We start from the raw sequence: 16,556 nt of genomic DNA on the forward strand, positions 1-16,556 counted from the left end.
CTTTATCCATGTTCAAGGGCCAGAAGTACATATGAGGTTTTTCCCGCGCAGTGACGATGTTCTTCTCGACGTTTTGTCGCTACGGGAAAATTGGGCTTTTTCAGTTGGAATCCATACACCCCCTATGAAAAACATGACTTTACTCTCCCATACAGGGGGTGTAGATTTCAATTAGAATCACCCATACATGTAACCCCATTTGAAATTCACACTCCCTGTGTGAAAGATTAAGGTCATGTATTCCATAGGAAATCTATGGATTTCAACCATTAGTGGAAAAGCCCAGTGGGAAATTGATGCGACAAATTTGCCACTGCGTTGGTCGCAACATTAACACCTTTCAACGCACACAAAAAGTCGAACTAAATATAACACAAAAAGAAAGTACTAGTATATACTTGTGTAAACCGACATAACCCAAAATCTGATCTTGTTGGGATTTGATTGATAAGGTCGTGATCAGAAATCGTTAGCTCCAATTTGATACCAAATTTGCTACCAAACACTCTAAATTGACAAATATTGATACAAGTATTTGTAAAAGTAAAAATTTTTAAAAGGAGTATGAAAACCCGTAGAAGTGAACTGCAGAGCGCGACAATTGACATAAACAATGCCCGAAACAACCTCTAGGGCATATCAATCGTATTATTCATCAGTAAAGAATTGTAACAAGCCATGTGTTTTAAGTTAACAATTGAATAAAGCGGGCACTTGTGATAGTCGACATGGGTCCATCGCTGGCAAGCATGCTTGCATAGTTTGATTCGCAACTTTTGAAAATGAACCAAATTTCATATACTGGTATCAATCTTTGTCAATTTAGAGTGTTTGCTAGCAAATTTGAGGTAACAAGATTATACACACGGTCTATCAATCAAATTGTCATAACAAAATCAGGTTTTGGTGTATGTCGGATTTCATAAGTGCGGAGTTTCTTCTTTGCTTATATTTAGTTCGACTTTTTGTGTGCGTTGAAAGGTGTTAATGTTGCGACCAACGCAGTGGCAATGTTGTCGTATCAATTTCCCACTGGGCTATTCCACTTGACAATGGTTGAAACACATACACCAGGCACAAAAAGAAACTCGTCAGTTATATTCATCCTTGCTGTTCAATAACTTGATAATTTTGGATTATTCTGAAATATACATTTTGTTAATTGTACTTTTCTTTCTCATTTGACACCCTGTTCGTGAACATTGAGCAAGAATTTACCAAGATATGCGCCTTCAAACTCTCAAACCCCAAAATGAAAAGTTGCAATTTTAACGATTCAATTGTGCCTGTTACACTGTGTGCGTTATTGACTGACCCGTGGTGCTTGTGTGCAATACACGATGCGTTCCCATTGAAAATCGTTGAAAATGCAACTTTTCATTTTGGGGTTTGAGGCTTTGGAGGCGCATATCTTGTTCGTTTTTCACGAACAGGGTATCAAATGAGAAAGCAAAGTCCAATTAACAAAATGTATATTTCAGAATAATCCAAAATTAGCAAGTTATTTTAACAACAAGGATGAGTATAACTGACGAGTTTGTTTTTGTGCCTGGTGTAGATTCCCTGTGGAATACATGCCCTTAATCTTTCACATGGAGTGTAAATTATTTTGTGTTGTGTTTATTATACTGGCCGTTATCTAAAGTCCTTTGTTTTGTCGGCAGCACCTTTTACACACACGGGAATCACAAAATAATTTCCTTATAACACTTTTACACTCTTGTCTAAATTTTTCATTTGCGATACTATAAATCCACGGATTTACCATATTGTTGATGAACAACGTCTCAAATGCTGTCTTCGTCTTCATCATGATTATTGACGCATATTTTGAATTCGTGAATTTCATTATCAATCCAGTCATACTCATGAAGAAAAATGGTAACCAGCTTAGAAAGAAAACAATGGCGGCTATCAGTAACATCCGGGTTACTTTGCTATGAAAGCGCTTGTCGTGGGCGTTACCTGCGCTGAATTTGATCATTATCGGTGAATTACGTACTGGAGATGATATGGCGTTACGATCAGGAGATCTTTTAGGCGATACATCGTTACGCTCATCTCTAGTAGTATTTGGTTCGCGAGCACCTACTCGATTAAGTGGAAATCTGAACGGGAAGATCTCTGTCGATCATCACTATTATGATCTGGAGAATGACTCTCAATAGCTACTGGAATGGGTTTCTTCGGCTGGATCGGTGAACGACTCTCTGGCGTTGATGTTGTAAGGGTTTCATTTGATCTTGATCTAGACGAAAGTCGAACAAGTTCCAAAGGACAATTCACACGTAAGTGGTTTGTTGGCGGATCGTTACTTGGCGTTTCTTGAATCAAATTGCTCTGACCATTTTGCCTGGCTAAAGTCGGATTTTGATGGCGCTCATGTTCTGCTGTCGCTGCGGCTTGTAATGCACGTATACACTGGTTAGTCAAAACTTTCTTCCACTTTGTCTTAGCACTTGACGATTTCTTCACTACTTTATACACACAGGAATAGAAAAATGTTGTAGAAAGTAGACTCAGAACATACAATAATATGATTATGAAGTTTTTTATAGATGAAATGTAGGCATTGATATCGATGTAATGTTCTACTATATATAAGCAGTTTATCAGAACAGAGAATATAATTCCAATAACGATGACGTAAGAAGCTTTCTGTCGCGTCATGATCCTCTCATGCGGATGACACGCGGCATCGTAGCGATCAAACGCAATAGCAGAAGTGAGGAAAGCCGATAAACCTACCGCGATGAACTCAATAAACCCTAGGATGTTTCGAGCATTACTAAAGCCTTCATCAGCAAAGTATCTATAGTAGAGCATCAGAGGTCTAAATACACACACGGTGATGTCAACAACAGCTAGGCCGAGAATGAGAACATGTGTGCTGCTTTTGAATTTTCGTTGAGTATAAACGCGTATAATGAGAGCATTACCAGGAATACCGACAATGAATATCATAGCATAATATAGTGCCGCAATCCAGGATCTAGATTTCTCTGGAATCAGGTCATAATGCCCTTGGGTGGTAGTGATTGAGTTATGGATGATCAACGTGACATTGTCCATACTTGAAGATCTTCTGAAATGAGAAACAGTGAAGAGAAGAAAAAAAAGACAGTTGTCACATTGATACGTGAATGTCTTGAAGCAGCTATATATACAGGGTAATATATCCCTGGTTCACAGGGAATAAGTGTTTTAAGGGGGTACTACACCCCTGTGGTAAATTTATGACTATTTTTGCATTTTTCTCAAAAATCAATAACACACTAGTAACAAAAGTTATGTATATTATTGGGGCAAGGAATCCAATTACTACACTGAAATTTCAGTGACTCAAGACAAGCGGTTCAGTAAATATGATAGGAAATGAGGTACATCCTAGCGGTACCTCATTTTCTATCGTAAGTTCAGTAATTGGATTCCTTGCCCTATAATATACATAACTTTTGTTACCAGTGTGTTATTAGTTTTTGAGAAAAATGCAAAAAATAATCTAATTCATTGAGGGTGTAGTACCCCTTAAAAGAAATTGTAAAATGTCACCATGGTCACTGTCTTTACAGCTATCCTCACTAGATAGTTCCCTTATAATACCGTGGCTTCCGAAAAAATAATATCACAGGAAAACTGATATCATCCAGGATCTTTATTTCCTGGCCAGATGGAACCTCGGGAGATATTGGTTCTCGGCATTGGTAAAAGGGATCTATGTAGGGCAAAATAATGGTAATGAGTCATTTTTAAACAGTGCCTGTCGCATACCCCATTATATTAAGACTGTCAACATTTGACAACTGAATGCAACTGAACCGAACGTCGCTCCGGCTTCACTACCTCGGAACAATCATGAATACGATGTGGCTCATTGATCCATGTCGGTCATGTACTGCCTCCAGCTATCACTACCTCGGAACAATAATGTGACTGCAAATATGTATTTCATTACCCATTTGGGCCATGTATTGCCTCCAGCTATATCACTATCTCGAAACAATCGTGACTGTGATATAACTCATTGATACAATGGATTGTGTACTGCATGCATCCGGCTTTTATGACAACCTGTTTCTAGGGGTCAACTCAGTGAGTACCTCAGGGGTAACTCAAGTTATGAAGTGAAATGCAAATGTTTTAAGGCCAGGGCAACGTAATGTATAAAACAAGCCACTATCCTGCATGGTGAATGAAAGTTTTCCTATAGGTTTAATGCATGCATCGCACAAAGCAACTAAGCTTAAACATAAACATACGTACACAATGATATTTTAACATATAAAGCGCCTTTTACAAAGTAGACAAGAGCATTCACATGCAGGTAATTGTTTTGAATAGTGTTCACTTGCATGATTTGATTAAAGCGACTCCTATAGTTCAGTGAAAATAATGCTCCTATTCGTTGTTAATGCAAGCCTGTAAAATTGTATCATTGGATCCTGTTTGATGTTCACTTCATCAGAATGACCTACACCCGTCACCCATACACGTGTCAAAAAAGATCTACTTAATGATATTTTGATACGATAATTTTTAAAGTTATACGGTAACAACATTAGTTTTAGAGGCATGTTGTTTCCAGTCCAGAAATGTATCGGTTTTAGGTTAGCAACTATTTGAAACTGTTGCGATTTGGTAGTTCACATCATCATGCGAATGGTAGCGAGCTTTGGCTAGAATTGCATTGATCATTTCATAGCGAGTGTGTAGAAGAATATTCAAATATCACAGGCATACTTTTTTAGGTCCTGTGGTTTATGCTGTAAAGAGGGCTGAAACAACAACACTTTTGTAAAACGTACATAACTCATTAACAACAATAAATCAAGCAAGTTTTCAAAGTATCTGATTTGTAGAATGAACTTTTACAAAACATCAAAGTGTTATTTTTCAATAATATATTGATTTAGATAATGGAAGTCGATATTGTTTGCTTCGACCAACAATACCTCGTCTACCCTTAATGTATTATTGAGTATAGCTTCATGATTAAGCCATTATTCCAAATTGCAAAAGTTAAATGTACTTTAGAATTTAAGCATTACGATGATTACTGAATGTGCTGTTCATAAGCTATCATGGAAATTTGATTAAAAATCTCCCAATACGGATGATTGTATAGTAGTAGGCATGTTTGATATAAAATTGGATTGATTGATATTTATTGGTCGAGCTATAAGTTTTAAAAATATTGGACGAGACGTGCCAATATTTTAAAAACTCATTGCGAGAACAATAGAGCGTAAAGCATCCAATTCTATCATTATGATTATTATGTTTTGGATCCAATATTTTCACACACTTTGATTCATCAAAACATAATAATATTGTAATGTTGTAATTTGGTCTGATTGTTCCAGACATTTTAAAACTTTGTCTTCTGATATCTCCCTGTCATAAGAATCTATTTCGCATAGTTATGTGTACTGCCATGTTTTCAGCAGCGAGAAAATGGTGCTGCTGAATGTATCCTATAGATCGCGATGATTGAGCAAAGCTTCGTGATTACGGGTTGTTGAAAATTATCAGCATTTGAGGTTAAGGGATCTAAAATGTGCGTTTATTGCGTTTCGACAGTATTTTTTGTGGGACATGAGAGCACCTCAGACCTATCGAATTGCATTCTGAATACGAAGCATGTCTTTCTGATATCAAATAATTTTCATTTTTGAAAATCACAATATAATACAAATTTTATGACAAATTATAAAAATTTGATATTTTTCAAATTTTGATATATAACAGTCCTCGAAGTAAATTATATAAATCTAATGATATATTCTTAAAGTGTATATAGCAGGGAGGAAAAGCCGACGGTCAATTGAAAATTTTGACCTTTCATATTGAAGATATGGATTTTTTTTTTCCCAAAAGACCAATTTTTTTTTTGGTGTTTTGGGAAAAAAATCATATCTTCAATACGAAAGGTCAAAATTTTCAATTGATCGTCGGCTTTTCATCCCACCTACATACACTTTAAGTATAAATCATCAGATTTATAAAATTTACTTCAAGTACTGTTAAATATCAAAAATATCAATTTTTAAATTTGCCATAAAATGTGTATTAAATTGCGAATTTCAAAAAATCAAAATTATTTGATATCAGAATGACATGCTTCGTATTCAGAATGCAATTCGATATGTCTGATGTGCTCTAGTGTCCCAAAATAAATACTGTCCAAACGTTCATACCCCAGCCCTTAATGTATTTTAGAATTTAAGCTTAACCTTTAATATCGTATGCTCTGCAAGGTTATCTGGTTACAAAAATTGTATTAACTTTGATCGTATCTCTCCAACAATGTAATGTTTGTATTGACCTGATTTCATTCGCCAGACATATTACCTCTTAACATGTTTAAATTTTGAACTAATTATTTTAATAATTCAGCCAGTGAGCACTAGAATAGGCCATCCCGGTTGAAATCCATACACCCCTATTGGAAGACATGGGTTCAATCTTCTACACAGGGAGTGTGAATTTCAAATGTGGTTACCTGAGTAGGTGACTCCATTTGAAATCTACATTCCATGTGTGGGAGATTAAGTTCATGTCTTCTATAGGGAGTGTATGGATTTCAACTGGAATAGCCACAAATTCGACAGCGAAGATTTTTAAATCTTCGCTGGCGAATTTGTTAAAGTTCCCTGGGTTAAGTCCCTAGGCATCAAACATTATTACATTTCAATAGAAATATCAATTTATGCAGTCACTTGGCGCTAAATTGTCGACAGAATTTAAACGCTATTATATACTAGCTTGTATGGTTCAACATTTTATCAAATTATGATTGACATCTTTGCTGTGCAAATGGGGCACATGACAATACTGTACGAGATTCAGAACTTAAAATGCTCTGGATATTGTGAAATTGGTCAAAATATGCAGGGGATTTTAAAGAATCTTCTGATCGAAATGTTACACCCCCGCGTCAATTTTTTTTCAAGAATTCTTGTTTTCAAGTTGCTTGAGTATTCTCAAATAACTTTATCAGGACAAATATGCGCAAAGTTTTTAGTTGAACAATTCAACTTCGACAGTCTTTTTACTCTCGGCGAGTTAGTGACGTCATTGGGTATTTCATCGGGTGCAGCTTGAAATCGCGAGCGTTGCCAAAAGCGTTGATGTACATACACACACGCGCGTTTAAAAGACGCCACTTAAATGCGCGCGAGAAATAGCTGCCTGCACGCGTTGACGTCACTGACTCCACGCGTTTGCGTCACTGACTCGCCGAGGGTAAAATAGGGTAAAAAATAGTACACATATCTAAATGTTTTGTCATAACAAGTAAGGAAATCATTAAATTTATGAAAACATATAAATCTGAACTCTTTTCAAAAACAGACTTTTCCCATACATCGTCTCCTTTATGTAGGGCTAATTTCACTTCAATTTACAAGCCGTCCCATCTCAAATCCCACGAATTAATACGATAGCGGAAATGGATTGAGATGGCAAGATGCTAATGGAGTCACCAAGAAGCAGGAATAAATCGATGACGACCGAGTTTAGCTGTCATACCGTTATTAAAGGAGAGTGGTCCGATTTTTTTCAGATGGATTTTATATCCTACATGGATGCCTATCACCATCAACAAAACAACAAGTTTTGAGTTCCAGTAGTTTATTTTGGTTAGTAGAAGTAAAAGCGTATCACAATAAAATGAATAGTATATAGATATTATTTTGTATCCTTTGTTAGGCTTCCGCATATCGTCGTGTCTTGTTGTTGTTGTGTGGATGTGGGGTGTGTGTGACAGTGTGTACGTGTTTCGTAAGGTGGTGCGACACTTTTCTAGAAATTTGCCTTCTGTCTCATCTCCATATTTCAAGGGCTATTTTAGTCGGAAAAAGCCACTGCATGTTGAGAAGTGTAGTTACTTTTGTCGCAGTGCCTGCATCGGAGTGGGGGTGTGGGAGGGGTCGAGGGGATAGTCTTGAATTCCCTGATCGGTACTCGGAGCAACTGGTGGCGTCACCAAAACATTTTAGCCATATACCAGAGGCGTTATAAGGAGGCAATTTTTGGTTGAATAAAAAACAATATTGTTTATTGAGAGGAAAACTATACTAAATATCATTTTACGTAGGATTTTTGACTTGATTTTATTTCGCGGAAGAACATTTCCTGGTCATTTGACAGTTTGAAACTTGAATGGATAGAAATATTTTCAGCACGGATTTGTAAATCTCACTGCACGGATTTTTAATATAACTGCACAAACGTGCCAGGAGGCACGTTAAAATAGTCCTGCCATATTGTGTTTTTTTTAAATACTTTTGGTGTTATATTCTTTTTATTTTGTTGAAAATAAAAGGAATTAATGATAGATCAGTACACTAGTTTTGGTACGCCACCATAGGAAGATAAGGCTTCAACTGTTTTGTTCATACTATCTTAAAGTTGCACTGAGGTTATGAAAAAAATCAGTATGAGGTTTTAATGCCTAAAATGTCACTTTTGATAGGGCAAATGAGAATGAGGTTTTCAATAGGATCACTTATTTTAAGCCAAAAATATCAATAAATGCAAATCGCAATGTTTCAATACATGTAATTATCAATTCATTTGGTCAATTTGATCAAAAATTACCTTATTTTGTTAAAAGATATTTACATTGTAAAATCACGAGCTATATCATTGAAAAGAGATATTTTAAATGAGCGTATGTTATAGGTACGTGGGATTTGCTTTAAAACCAATCGATGATGGCCGACCACTATCATAGCTGTCAGTTGTAAAGGCAAAAAGAAGCTATCAAACACAGTCTATACATAGGGTTTTAACCGGAAGGCAATGTAATCATAAATATGACATGCATTTTATCATGTTTAAGTATAGTTTTTCGGGGGAATGCATGCAAGAAAAGGCTACTATAGTTTCATCGTTGTATGGTTTAGTATATCTTCAGGCAAAATTATCATTTTTCTCAAAATTGCTGTTTGTGTGCATTCTTTATCATATTAATGTTTTGCGTGCGGATGGGGTGTGTGCTTAGGTGGGGATGGTAAGGGTGGTAGAGGTAGGGTGTGTGTGATAGAGGGGGGTGTATACTTCTCCGTAGTCTACTTTGCCCATTGTGGATATTCTTGCTATTACATTTCAGCATAAAACTCTGATTTGTGTGCATGATGGATTTTCACATCTGATCTTTCGGTCACCGTCCCCACCGTACTCCCTCTGTTTGTTAGCTCAGATTGTTCCCAAGGGCTATCTGTGATTAAGTGCGTATGTGGAGGTTTGTAGGGTTAAAATTGTAGCCCGGGTTTGTAGATGCGCATGGTGGTATTTGTGGTGTCAATATTGTGTGTGCGTTGAATTTCTCTTTCTGGCTCGAACGTGTGTTTGAATTGCTTTGTGAATTTGGTAATTACTTGTCTGGCCAACACAGATATTTGGCAGAGGATCCGCAAAGAAATGATCTGAAACAGTCCAATGCTATTAACCAGGTATATGTATTTATGTGCAGATGTGTTGAATTATCGTACTAATCACTTTTACTAGTGTGTATAAATATCCAATAATCTAAAGCTTACTAGAATATCCAAACATACTTTCAAACCACCCTGTAGGGTGACGAGGAGAAACGAGAAGGCAATTAATCACCATTGCATTGATTGTCCATCCTCTCTCTCACCTACTAAAAGATGTTGATCGTAATTGTACACTAATAACGGGTTTTATCTTGGCTTCAGGAAATAATGAATGCATAAGAGAAATTGTGTTGGGTGATTAGGTTAATAGTCTGTTACAGGTGTAACAAGTGATGCAAAATACAATTTCCTAAATTTTAGTTTAACACAATTCTCTATTTAGGTGATGATGGCATGACATGATGATGATAGTGGTGATGGTATTTACGTGGAAGGTAGTGGGGTTGTGGTTTGTTGATGACGGTGCCGTCGATTATATTGTATAGTACGATTCATCATGATCTCTAAATATACCACGGCATCTTATTTCGACATCTATTCTGTACATAATTGATTTGATACATTAAAAAACTATTTCCGTGTTACAAAGTACGTGTTACTGATAATGTTGACATTTAATTGTGGTTGTTGTTATGGTCATTGATGTCTACATTTTTTTGTTTTCATACCTTAAAAAGACCATCGAATGTTCGCGTTTAATCTGTTATTTGGTTCTGTTTGATCAATTTTGTTTTGTTTTGCTGTTTCGTGATGATAGCTATATTTTTATTGTTGTTTTAAAGAGTGTTTAGTGAATACAATTCTAATGAGGAAGACTTTATTATCTTGTATAAATATGATTGATTACTTTCTTTTAATTGCAGTGAGTGAGTACAACGAATCTACACCTAATCACCTAATGAAGTCTTTCTTAATTTGTTCAAACATAATAAATTGAATTCGTGGCAAACGTATTATGACATATTTCACTGTTTACAAAGACTCTGAGACAATGATTAATGGTGATCACATTGTGCAATCTGCTACATTTGATGAAATTTATTACATAGTATCAATTACAATGATTGAATTGAACATTAATTTGACATACATCTGAATGATCTGATGATGTTGGAGTTAAGGATGAGCAATTATTGAATGTATGGGCAATTAGTGATTTACCCAATACAGTGATACAGAATACAGAAATTAGACTATATGCTGCTATGTATTACTAATGGGCAAAAACATTGAATACACATCAATCTACATTACAAATCCAATTTTATAACAATTACGCGCACAAGCGTATTTAACCTATAGATCCAGGCACTGTTCATGCAATTTTTGGCTGATGAATGTAGAAATTGAGAAAGTAAAAAGAGCAACATATGAAGAAAGAGATGATGAGGAAGGAGAATACTGATGTGCACTAAGTGGTATCAATCCAGACTACTAGGCTGTGAAGCACAGAAGAAGGATATGGGAAGATTTTAGAATGCAGGAAGTAAACCGGAGTACCCAGAAATACTTGCAAGGACCGGCACAGAACGGCGCTCCACCGCAATTACGGCGCTACGGGGAATCGAACCTGGGCCGTATAGTGTTGAGAGGCGAGGGATACAACCAATATATAAAACAATTCGTCATCAAATATGCATCACATGTCACTGGATGCCTGATAATTCAGATTAATGCACATTACAAATAATCGTACTGATAGCCTGTTGGGCAAAATGCATTACCTGTCACATTATAGTATTTTGTAGAATTTAACAAAACGTGGAAATATATATTATTACTCTAAGCTCTGGGGTGAGTTAGTGTACATGACTCTTTTAGAAATTTACTTTGGATTTTCATGTTATATATGCAAGGACCTTCAAAAAAAGTTTGGGTAAGAAATTCAGATCAAGTGCAAATAAAAATGGCGATTTCCATTAAAACACACTTTTAGACGTCATCTTTAGTTGGACTTGATCTGAATTTCTTACCCAAACATTTTTAAGGTCTTGCCTATGTAATATAACATGAAAATGAAAAGTACATTTTTAAAAGAGTCATGTACACGAACTCCCCTCCAGAGCCTGTACTATATGCGATAGCCGATGAACTATAGTTAATCCGTCGTATATTTGATTTAAAATAATGCAAAATTGAGATGATTTATCAAACGCCCAGCTCCTGTATTATATCACGCTCACAAATCTATTTCCTTATCGAATATCATTTTTATCCAAATCTTGTAAAATGTATAGGTGATTTTTATATATACATAATACCAAACTGACCTACTTCCATACTGGCTTTTAAAACTTATATTGAACACAAAAAATGAAATGAGCCTATAGCAAAATATACACCTGCCCATTCCTGCCTTTTATACACACACAAAGTTTGTACATGAGTAGGCTAATTATCTCAAATTATAACACGACGAACAGTTAAACCAAGAACGCCTTATCGACAATAGCTGCCCTTGAAAATTGCATATGAAAAGGTTTGGCTGCAAAACCGGATTTTTATAAATGCATCTTCGCACAGTTTCCACCTCGATACACCCGAGTACACAGATATTTCCAAGCACAGCGAGTCGAACCTCTACGCAGTCTGTGTTTGTACTACACGGTTGAGTGCATAGCATCATAAGAGCTGTGTGAGATCTAGTGGAAAATACGCATCTGTGATTGATTTTTATCAAAACCTCAAGTGTTCCCTTCATCCAATCGGAAGATCTTTTTATATCGAACGAAAGCTAACATTTTGGCTAGTCCCCCTAAAAACACTTTTTTCATTATGTCAACAGATAACGCAATTCAATGTTTATAGCAAAGCAAATGTGTACTAGTAAATCTGTTTAAAATGATATGGGTTTTAAAGTAAAAAAAATGAGCAATGGTGAATTCTTTTCGTGTGCAAAAAGTTAATATTTTCGCCTGTTTTGTCATACGGTTGTAAATCCAATAAAATATAATTTTGCTAAAAAGCGTTTACAAATAATGAGTGGCCCAGTATAAAAACGGCCCATGGCACATTTTTCGTCATTGGGAGAAATCAGCACTGTAAATGTACGAATGTTCAATAAAATACATAAGAAATTTGATGCTTAAAAGATTAAATTGACAACATTCCCGAGTTACATTCATGATGTGTTATGTTTGTATGGATGACCTTTGGTGACCGTTGACATTTTTCAACAGCGCCCTCTTTTTTTTCAAAAATGTGCCATGGGCCGTTTTTATACTGGGCCACCCAATTGATATGATGCATTTGATATTATGCACGTCTAAGATACAGGCAGCTATTGGAGACGGAGTCCTCTTGCATTAAACACAGTTAACATTTGCCAAAAAATGCAATTTATTATGAAAATAGGCTGAGTTAGACGTAGAAAATAACATACAAGCGGTCATTCAACACTACCTCCTTTTTAAAGGTTTTGAGTGAGGATAAATAATTTTGGATTGCCACATACCGGGGCCACATAGCTCATGTAGACATTTGTTAACTTCCAAGACCCTTTGTACCTGTAATTATATACATTTTTATATATAACTAGATTTCGCGGTTCTCGGGTTGGGTGGTTCTCGTGATAAGACTCTCTCTAATTACCCAACACCCGTTACCCATATAGGCCTACATGCCCTGACCTTTTAAACTACATGTACTATGGTATATACGTCTCTCGATTGTTCGCCTCTTCCAAGCCCTGTCCTGCTACCACATATGAGGAACCCAATACCCCTAAATTAGTATCTGGATGTAGGACGTTACAAAACATGCTAAAGTAATAACATCAATCGGGATAAATGTGAACGCAATCAGGCCGAATATAACGGGTAATAGGTTAGGGTTAGGGTACGTTTCTCCTATTCAAATGTTAACAACGTAAAAAAATATTGCACCCCGGAAATAGTCATGTTCTGCTGTAGGCCTAATAGGCCGTATTGAAATATGTTGAAAATAGGCCTATTGATCCGATGAGATGCACCTGCACGATTAACCACACTGCAATGCTTTCCGATGCTTGCACTGCGCCCGTCAGTACTCCGCGCACTACGCGATAGCGCACTGCGCACTACGCGATAGCGCACCGCGAGCACGCGATACGCACCGCGAGCACGCGTTAGTGAGCCACTCGCACGCGATAGCGCTCGGACAGAGGACGGACGGACGGACGGACGGACACGCCATAATTAGTATTAAGATAGTAGACTTTAGTTTTATGTAGCATTAGACAAATCACGGTTTGCAAACTTGTAGTTTTGCCAGGTATAAAACAGACATAAAGATGATTTTCAATCAACTTTTCTTCATAATGTAAAAATGAGTCTTTATCATGTAACAGTTGAATCTGAAAAACTGTGTTGTGTATTGCTGTAATAAGCTGATTAAAATAAGGTATATTTTTCGGCCTGAAACTGACTAATGAAAACAATATAAATTAAGAAATATATACCCATACCCATACCTTTGTACGGCGCTCCCCCATTTCACTCCTGGGTGCAAGTGAGGTAAAGCGCCTTGCCCAAGTGCACAACACGATGGAACCGCCGGGGCTCGAACACGCAGTCCTCCGATTACGAGGCAGAGCCCGTACCGCTGTGCCACCGTGCCCCCACATGACAACAAGCAAATAACTACCTTGTCAGCAAGTAAATATTAAAAGGAAAGGAAAAAGCCAAGTCTATTTTTTGACCTTTGCCAACTCTATCCAATATTTACCTGAAATCGCTCTTCAATATTTTAAGGCCTCTCCGGCAGTCACACTGACTGACTTAGACGAGTGTCTGTCGAATCTCATGTCCTGGATATGGTCGTTTCATCATGCATGAGCGTTACAATATCATATGCAAACACGACTATGATAGTTATACTAAAGATATTTGAAGTGCTTTCGACCTGAATACGATGTAATCTCTTTTATTAAAGCCAACCAAGGAGAGGAATAAGGTATTTGTACATGTTTTAGCAAGTACTCATTCGAGGATTTCAATGAACCAGACTCTGGCAGTATCCAAAATTGACATGCTTGATTCCTTCCAAAACATCCCGGCAACAACAGTATTCTCATCAATATGGTATTTAAAGCAATAATGTGTGATCTGCTCGCAGCGACGCCCTCAATATTTCTCGACTTTCTACTTTTACACAATTGTAGTACCCAATAAAATACCCTGTGTTTATTGCTATAGCAGATACTCGCTTTGTTAGAAGACTGATTCAAAAACATAAGTTTCTTAGGTTAAAAGACAGTGTCTGCGATAAATATAATTTTTCACCAGGTTCGCCATCGCAAACAATAAAGGGGACAAGTAAATATAAAGTGTATCCAGGCCATCGGGTTCACGAGATGCCTTAAACACTTTGCCACAGGAGCAGCATGGAAATGAGAGCATACTGTTTGCAAGAATCGGCTATTAGAGCATAAAATGAAAGGCCAGGAGAGAAAGTGCGTGTGTATTAGCCAGACTGTCATCTACTATATGTTTCGCTTCAATTGAGCATGTTTAGCGTTTTCCGTGAAGTGGTTCAACTGCTAATCCAAACCAATATTCGTGGCTAAGTACACTAAAAGAACAAATTATAAAAGCCTGAAGTATATTTTGTTGTTACTGTATTTGAATACACAGAGCTACACAGAGCGATTCTTGATAGAAGTTCAATACGTGACTAGTCTTGAAACGATTCAATATTGGTTACTGTCAGTGGCAGTTTGTAGGACGCTGTAGAATAGGACTGATCTTCAGGTATTGGGCAGAAATTTTGGGGTTTAGGTAACTGCATTTTATTAATCGTTTTGAATGACAATTATATTGCTTCATATGGCTAAATGGTGTACAATGAAATTGTATTGAGATGACACTAATACTAATGGAGTCACCAATGAAGCAGGAATAAACCAATGACGACCGACGACCGTCGTCGTTATTAAACCCGGTTTTTGGGATATTTGCAATGTTTTAACTTACACCTAATTGGATTCAATGAATGAATGAATGAATGAATCTTTATTTCCATAATAAAAAACAACAAAATACAAAGAAATTCAACATCATAAAAATAAAACAAGACAATTATGGAGGAGATGATCGAAAGGCCAATAAGGCCAGCATTGACCATCCCCTTACAGAACTAAATTAATACAACAACAAACAAATATATTAAGAGTATATTAAGCCTATCACACAAGATTTCAGCTAATTTCAGTGTGTTTTTAGGATAATAGAGCAAGATTTAAATTTAAGTCATAAAATCCCCATAGAACACTAATTAACAACTTAACATAGTAAAGCAACTTAGATAGTAAGTGGGTTTTCTTTCATTTCACCTCATTAGTTTGGCTTCAAATGACCGTAAGAAAACATTTCCTGTACACAGTGGCGGCGCCAGGATTTTCTTTTCGCAAAAAGTGGACATTTTCGTAATTTTGGATTTGGAATTGGAAACGGAGGAGGGGGGTAAGAGTTATGACGGGGGACATCCCCATGCCCCCTGGCGCCGCCGCTACCTGTACATTTTTTGTTTTACTTTGTACGTCCTCGTTTGTGTAAGCGGTGGTCTTATATACGTGTGTGTTTGGATTAATTTGGCAACTACTTGACCCACACAAATATTTGCCAGGAGATCCGAGAAAAATATCTTAAGCTGTCCTCTGCTATTAGCCATTGATATACGATTTCTGCAAATAAATTCTCATATTCACCACTTATTCACCTGTACCATTAGGTACAAAAGCTGGATTTTTCCCTCATAGATTCATCTATGTGGGGTGCTCCCAACCTACTCATCTCTACCTTTCACCTTTCACTCTTTCTATAATCTTTTCTTGCTATAATTTTTTTCATTTCGCAAACCAGTTAGCAAGGATAGGTGAGTCAAACTAGTTGGCTTGGTAGGATGTTTAACATCAGGTTTTGTCTAGGACAATGGGTTTTGTCCTTAGTATAGGGTAGAGCGCCGAATCCCAGGGGCGATTACCGACTGTAATATCATTCTGGGGTACAGGATACAGATCCCCAGTTTGATGGTGAAGGCGAGCGCCACATGGGCACCTTCTTATGTGCCATCCCCTGTACACCGTGTTCAGTTATACTGTCTACAGGAGCAGGCAGTGTGGATGCTAACTGGTAT

At 36.9% G+C, this 16,556-nt stretch overlaps 1 protein-coding gene across 1 annotated transcript in view; it reads right to left on the minus strand.

The window, feature by feature from the left end:
- Positions 1 to 1,973: 1,973 nt before the first annotated feature.
- The window catches only part of LOC140140895 (uncharacterized), a 33,220-nt gene continuing 18,637 nt past the window's right edge, over positions 1,974 to 16,556 (minus strand). Inside the window, exon 2 of the mRNA XM_072162647.1 lies at positions 1,974 to 3,085. Within this exon, the coding sequence (XP_072018748.1) occupies positions 2,089 to 3,085 (997 nt within the window). The 3' untranslated portion in view covers positions 1,974 to 2,088. The remainder of the gene's footprint in view (positions 3,086 to 16,556) is intronic.

The sequence above is a fragment of the Amphiura filiformis genome, chromosome 19 (assembly GCF_039555335.1).
Source record: "Amphiura filiformis chromosome 19, Afil_fr2py, whole genome shotgun sequence".
NCBI lineage: Eukaryota > Metazoa > Echinodermata > Ophiuroidea > Amphilepidida > Amphiuridae > Amphiura > Amphiura filiformis.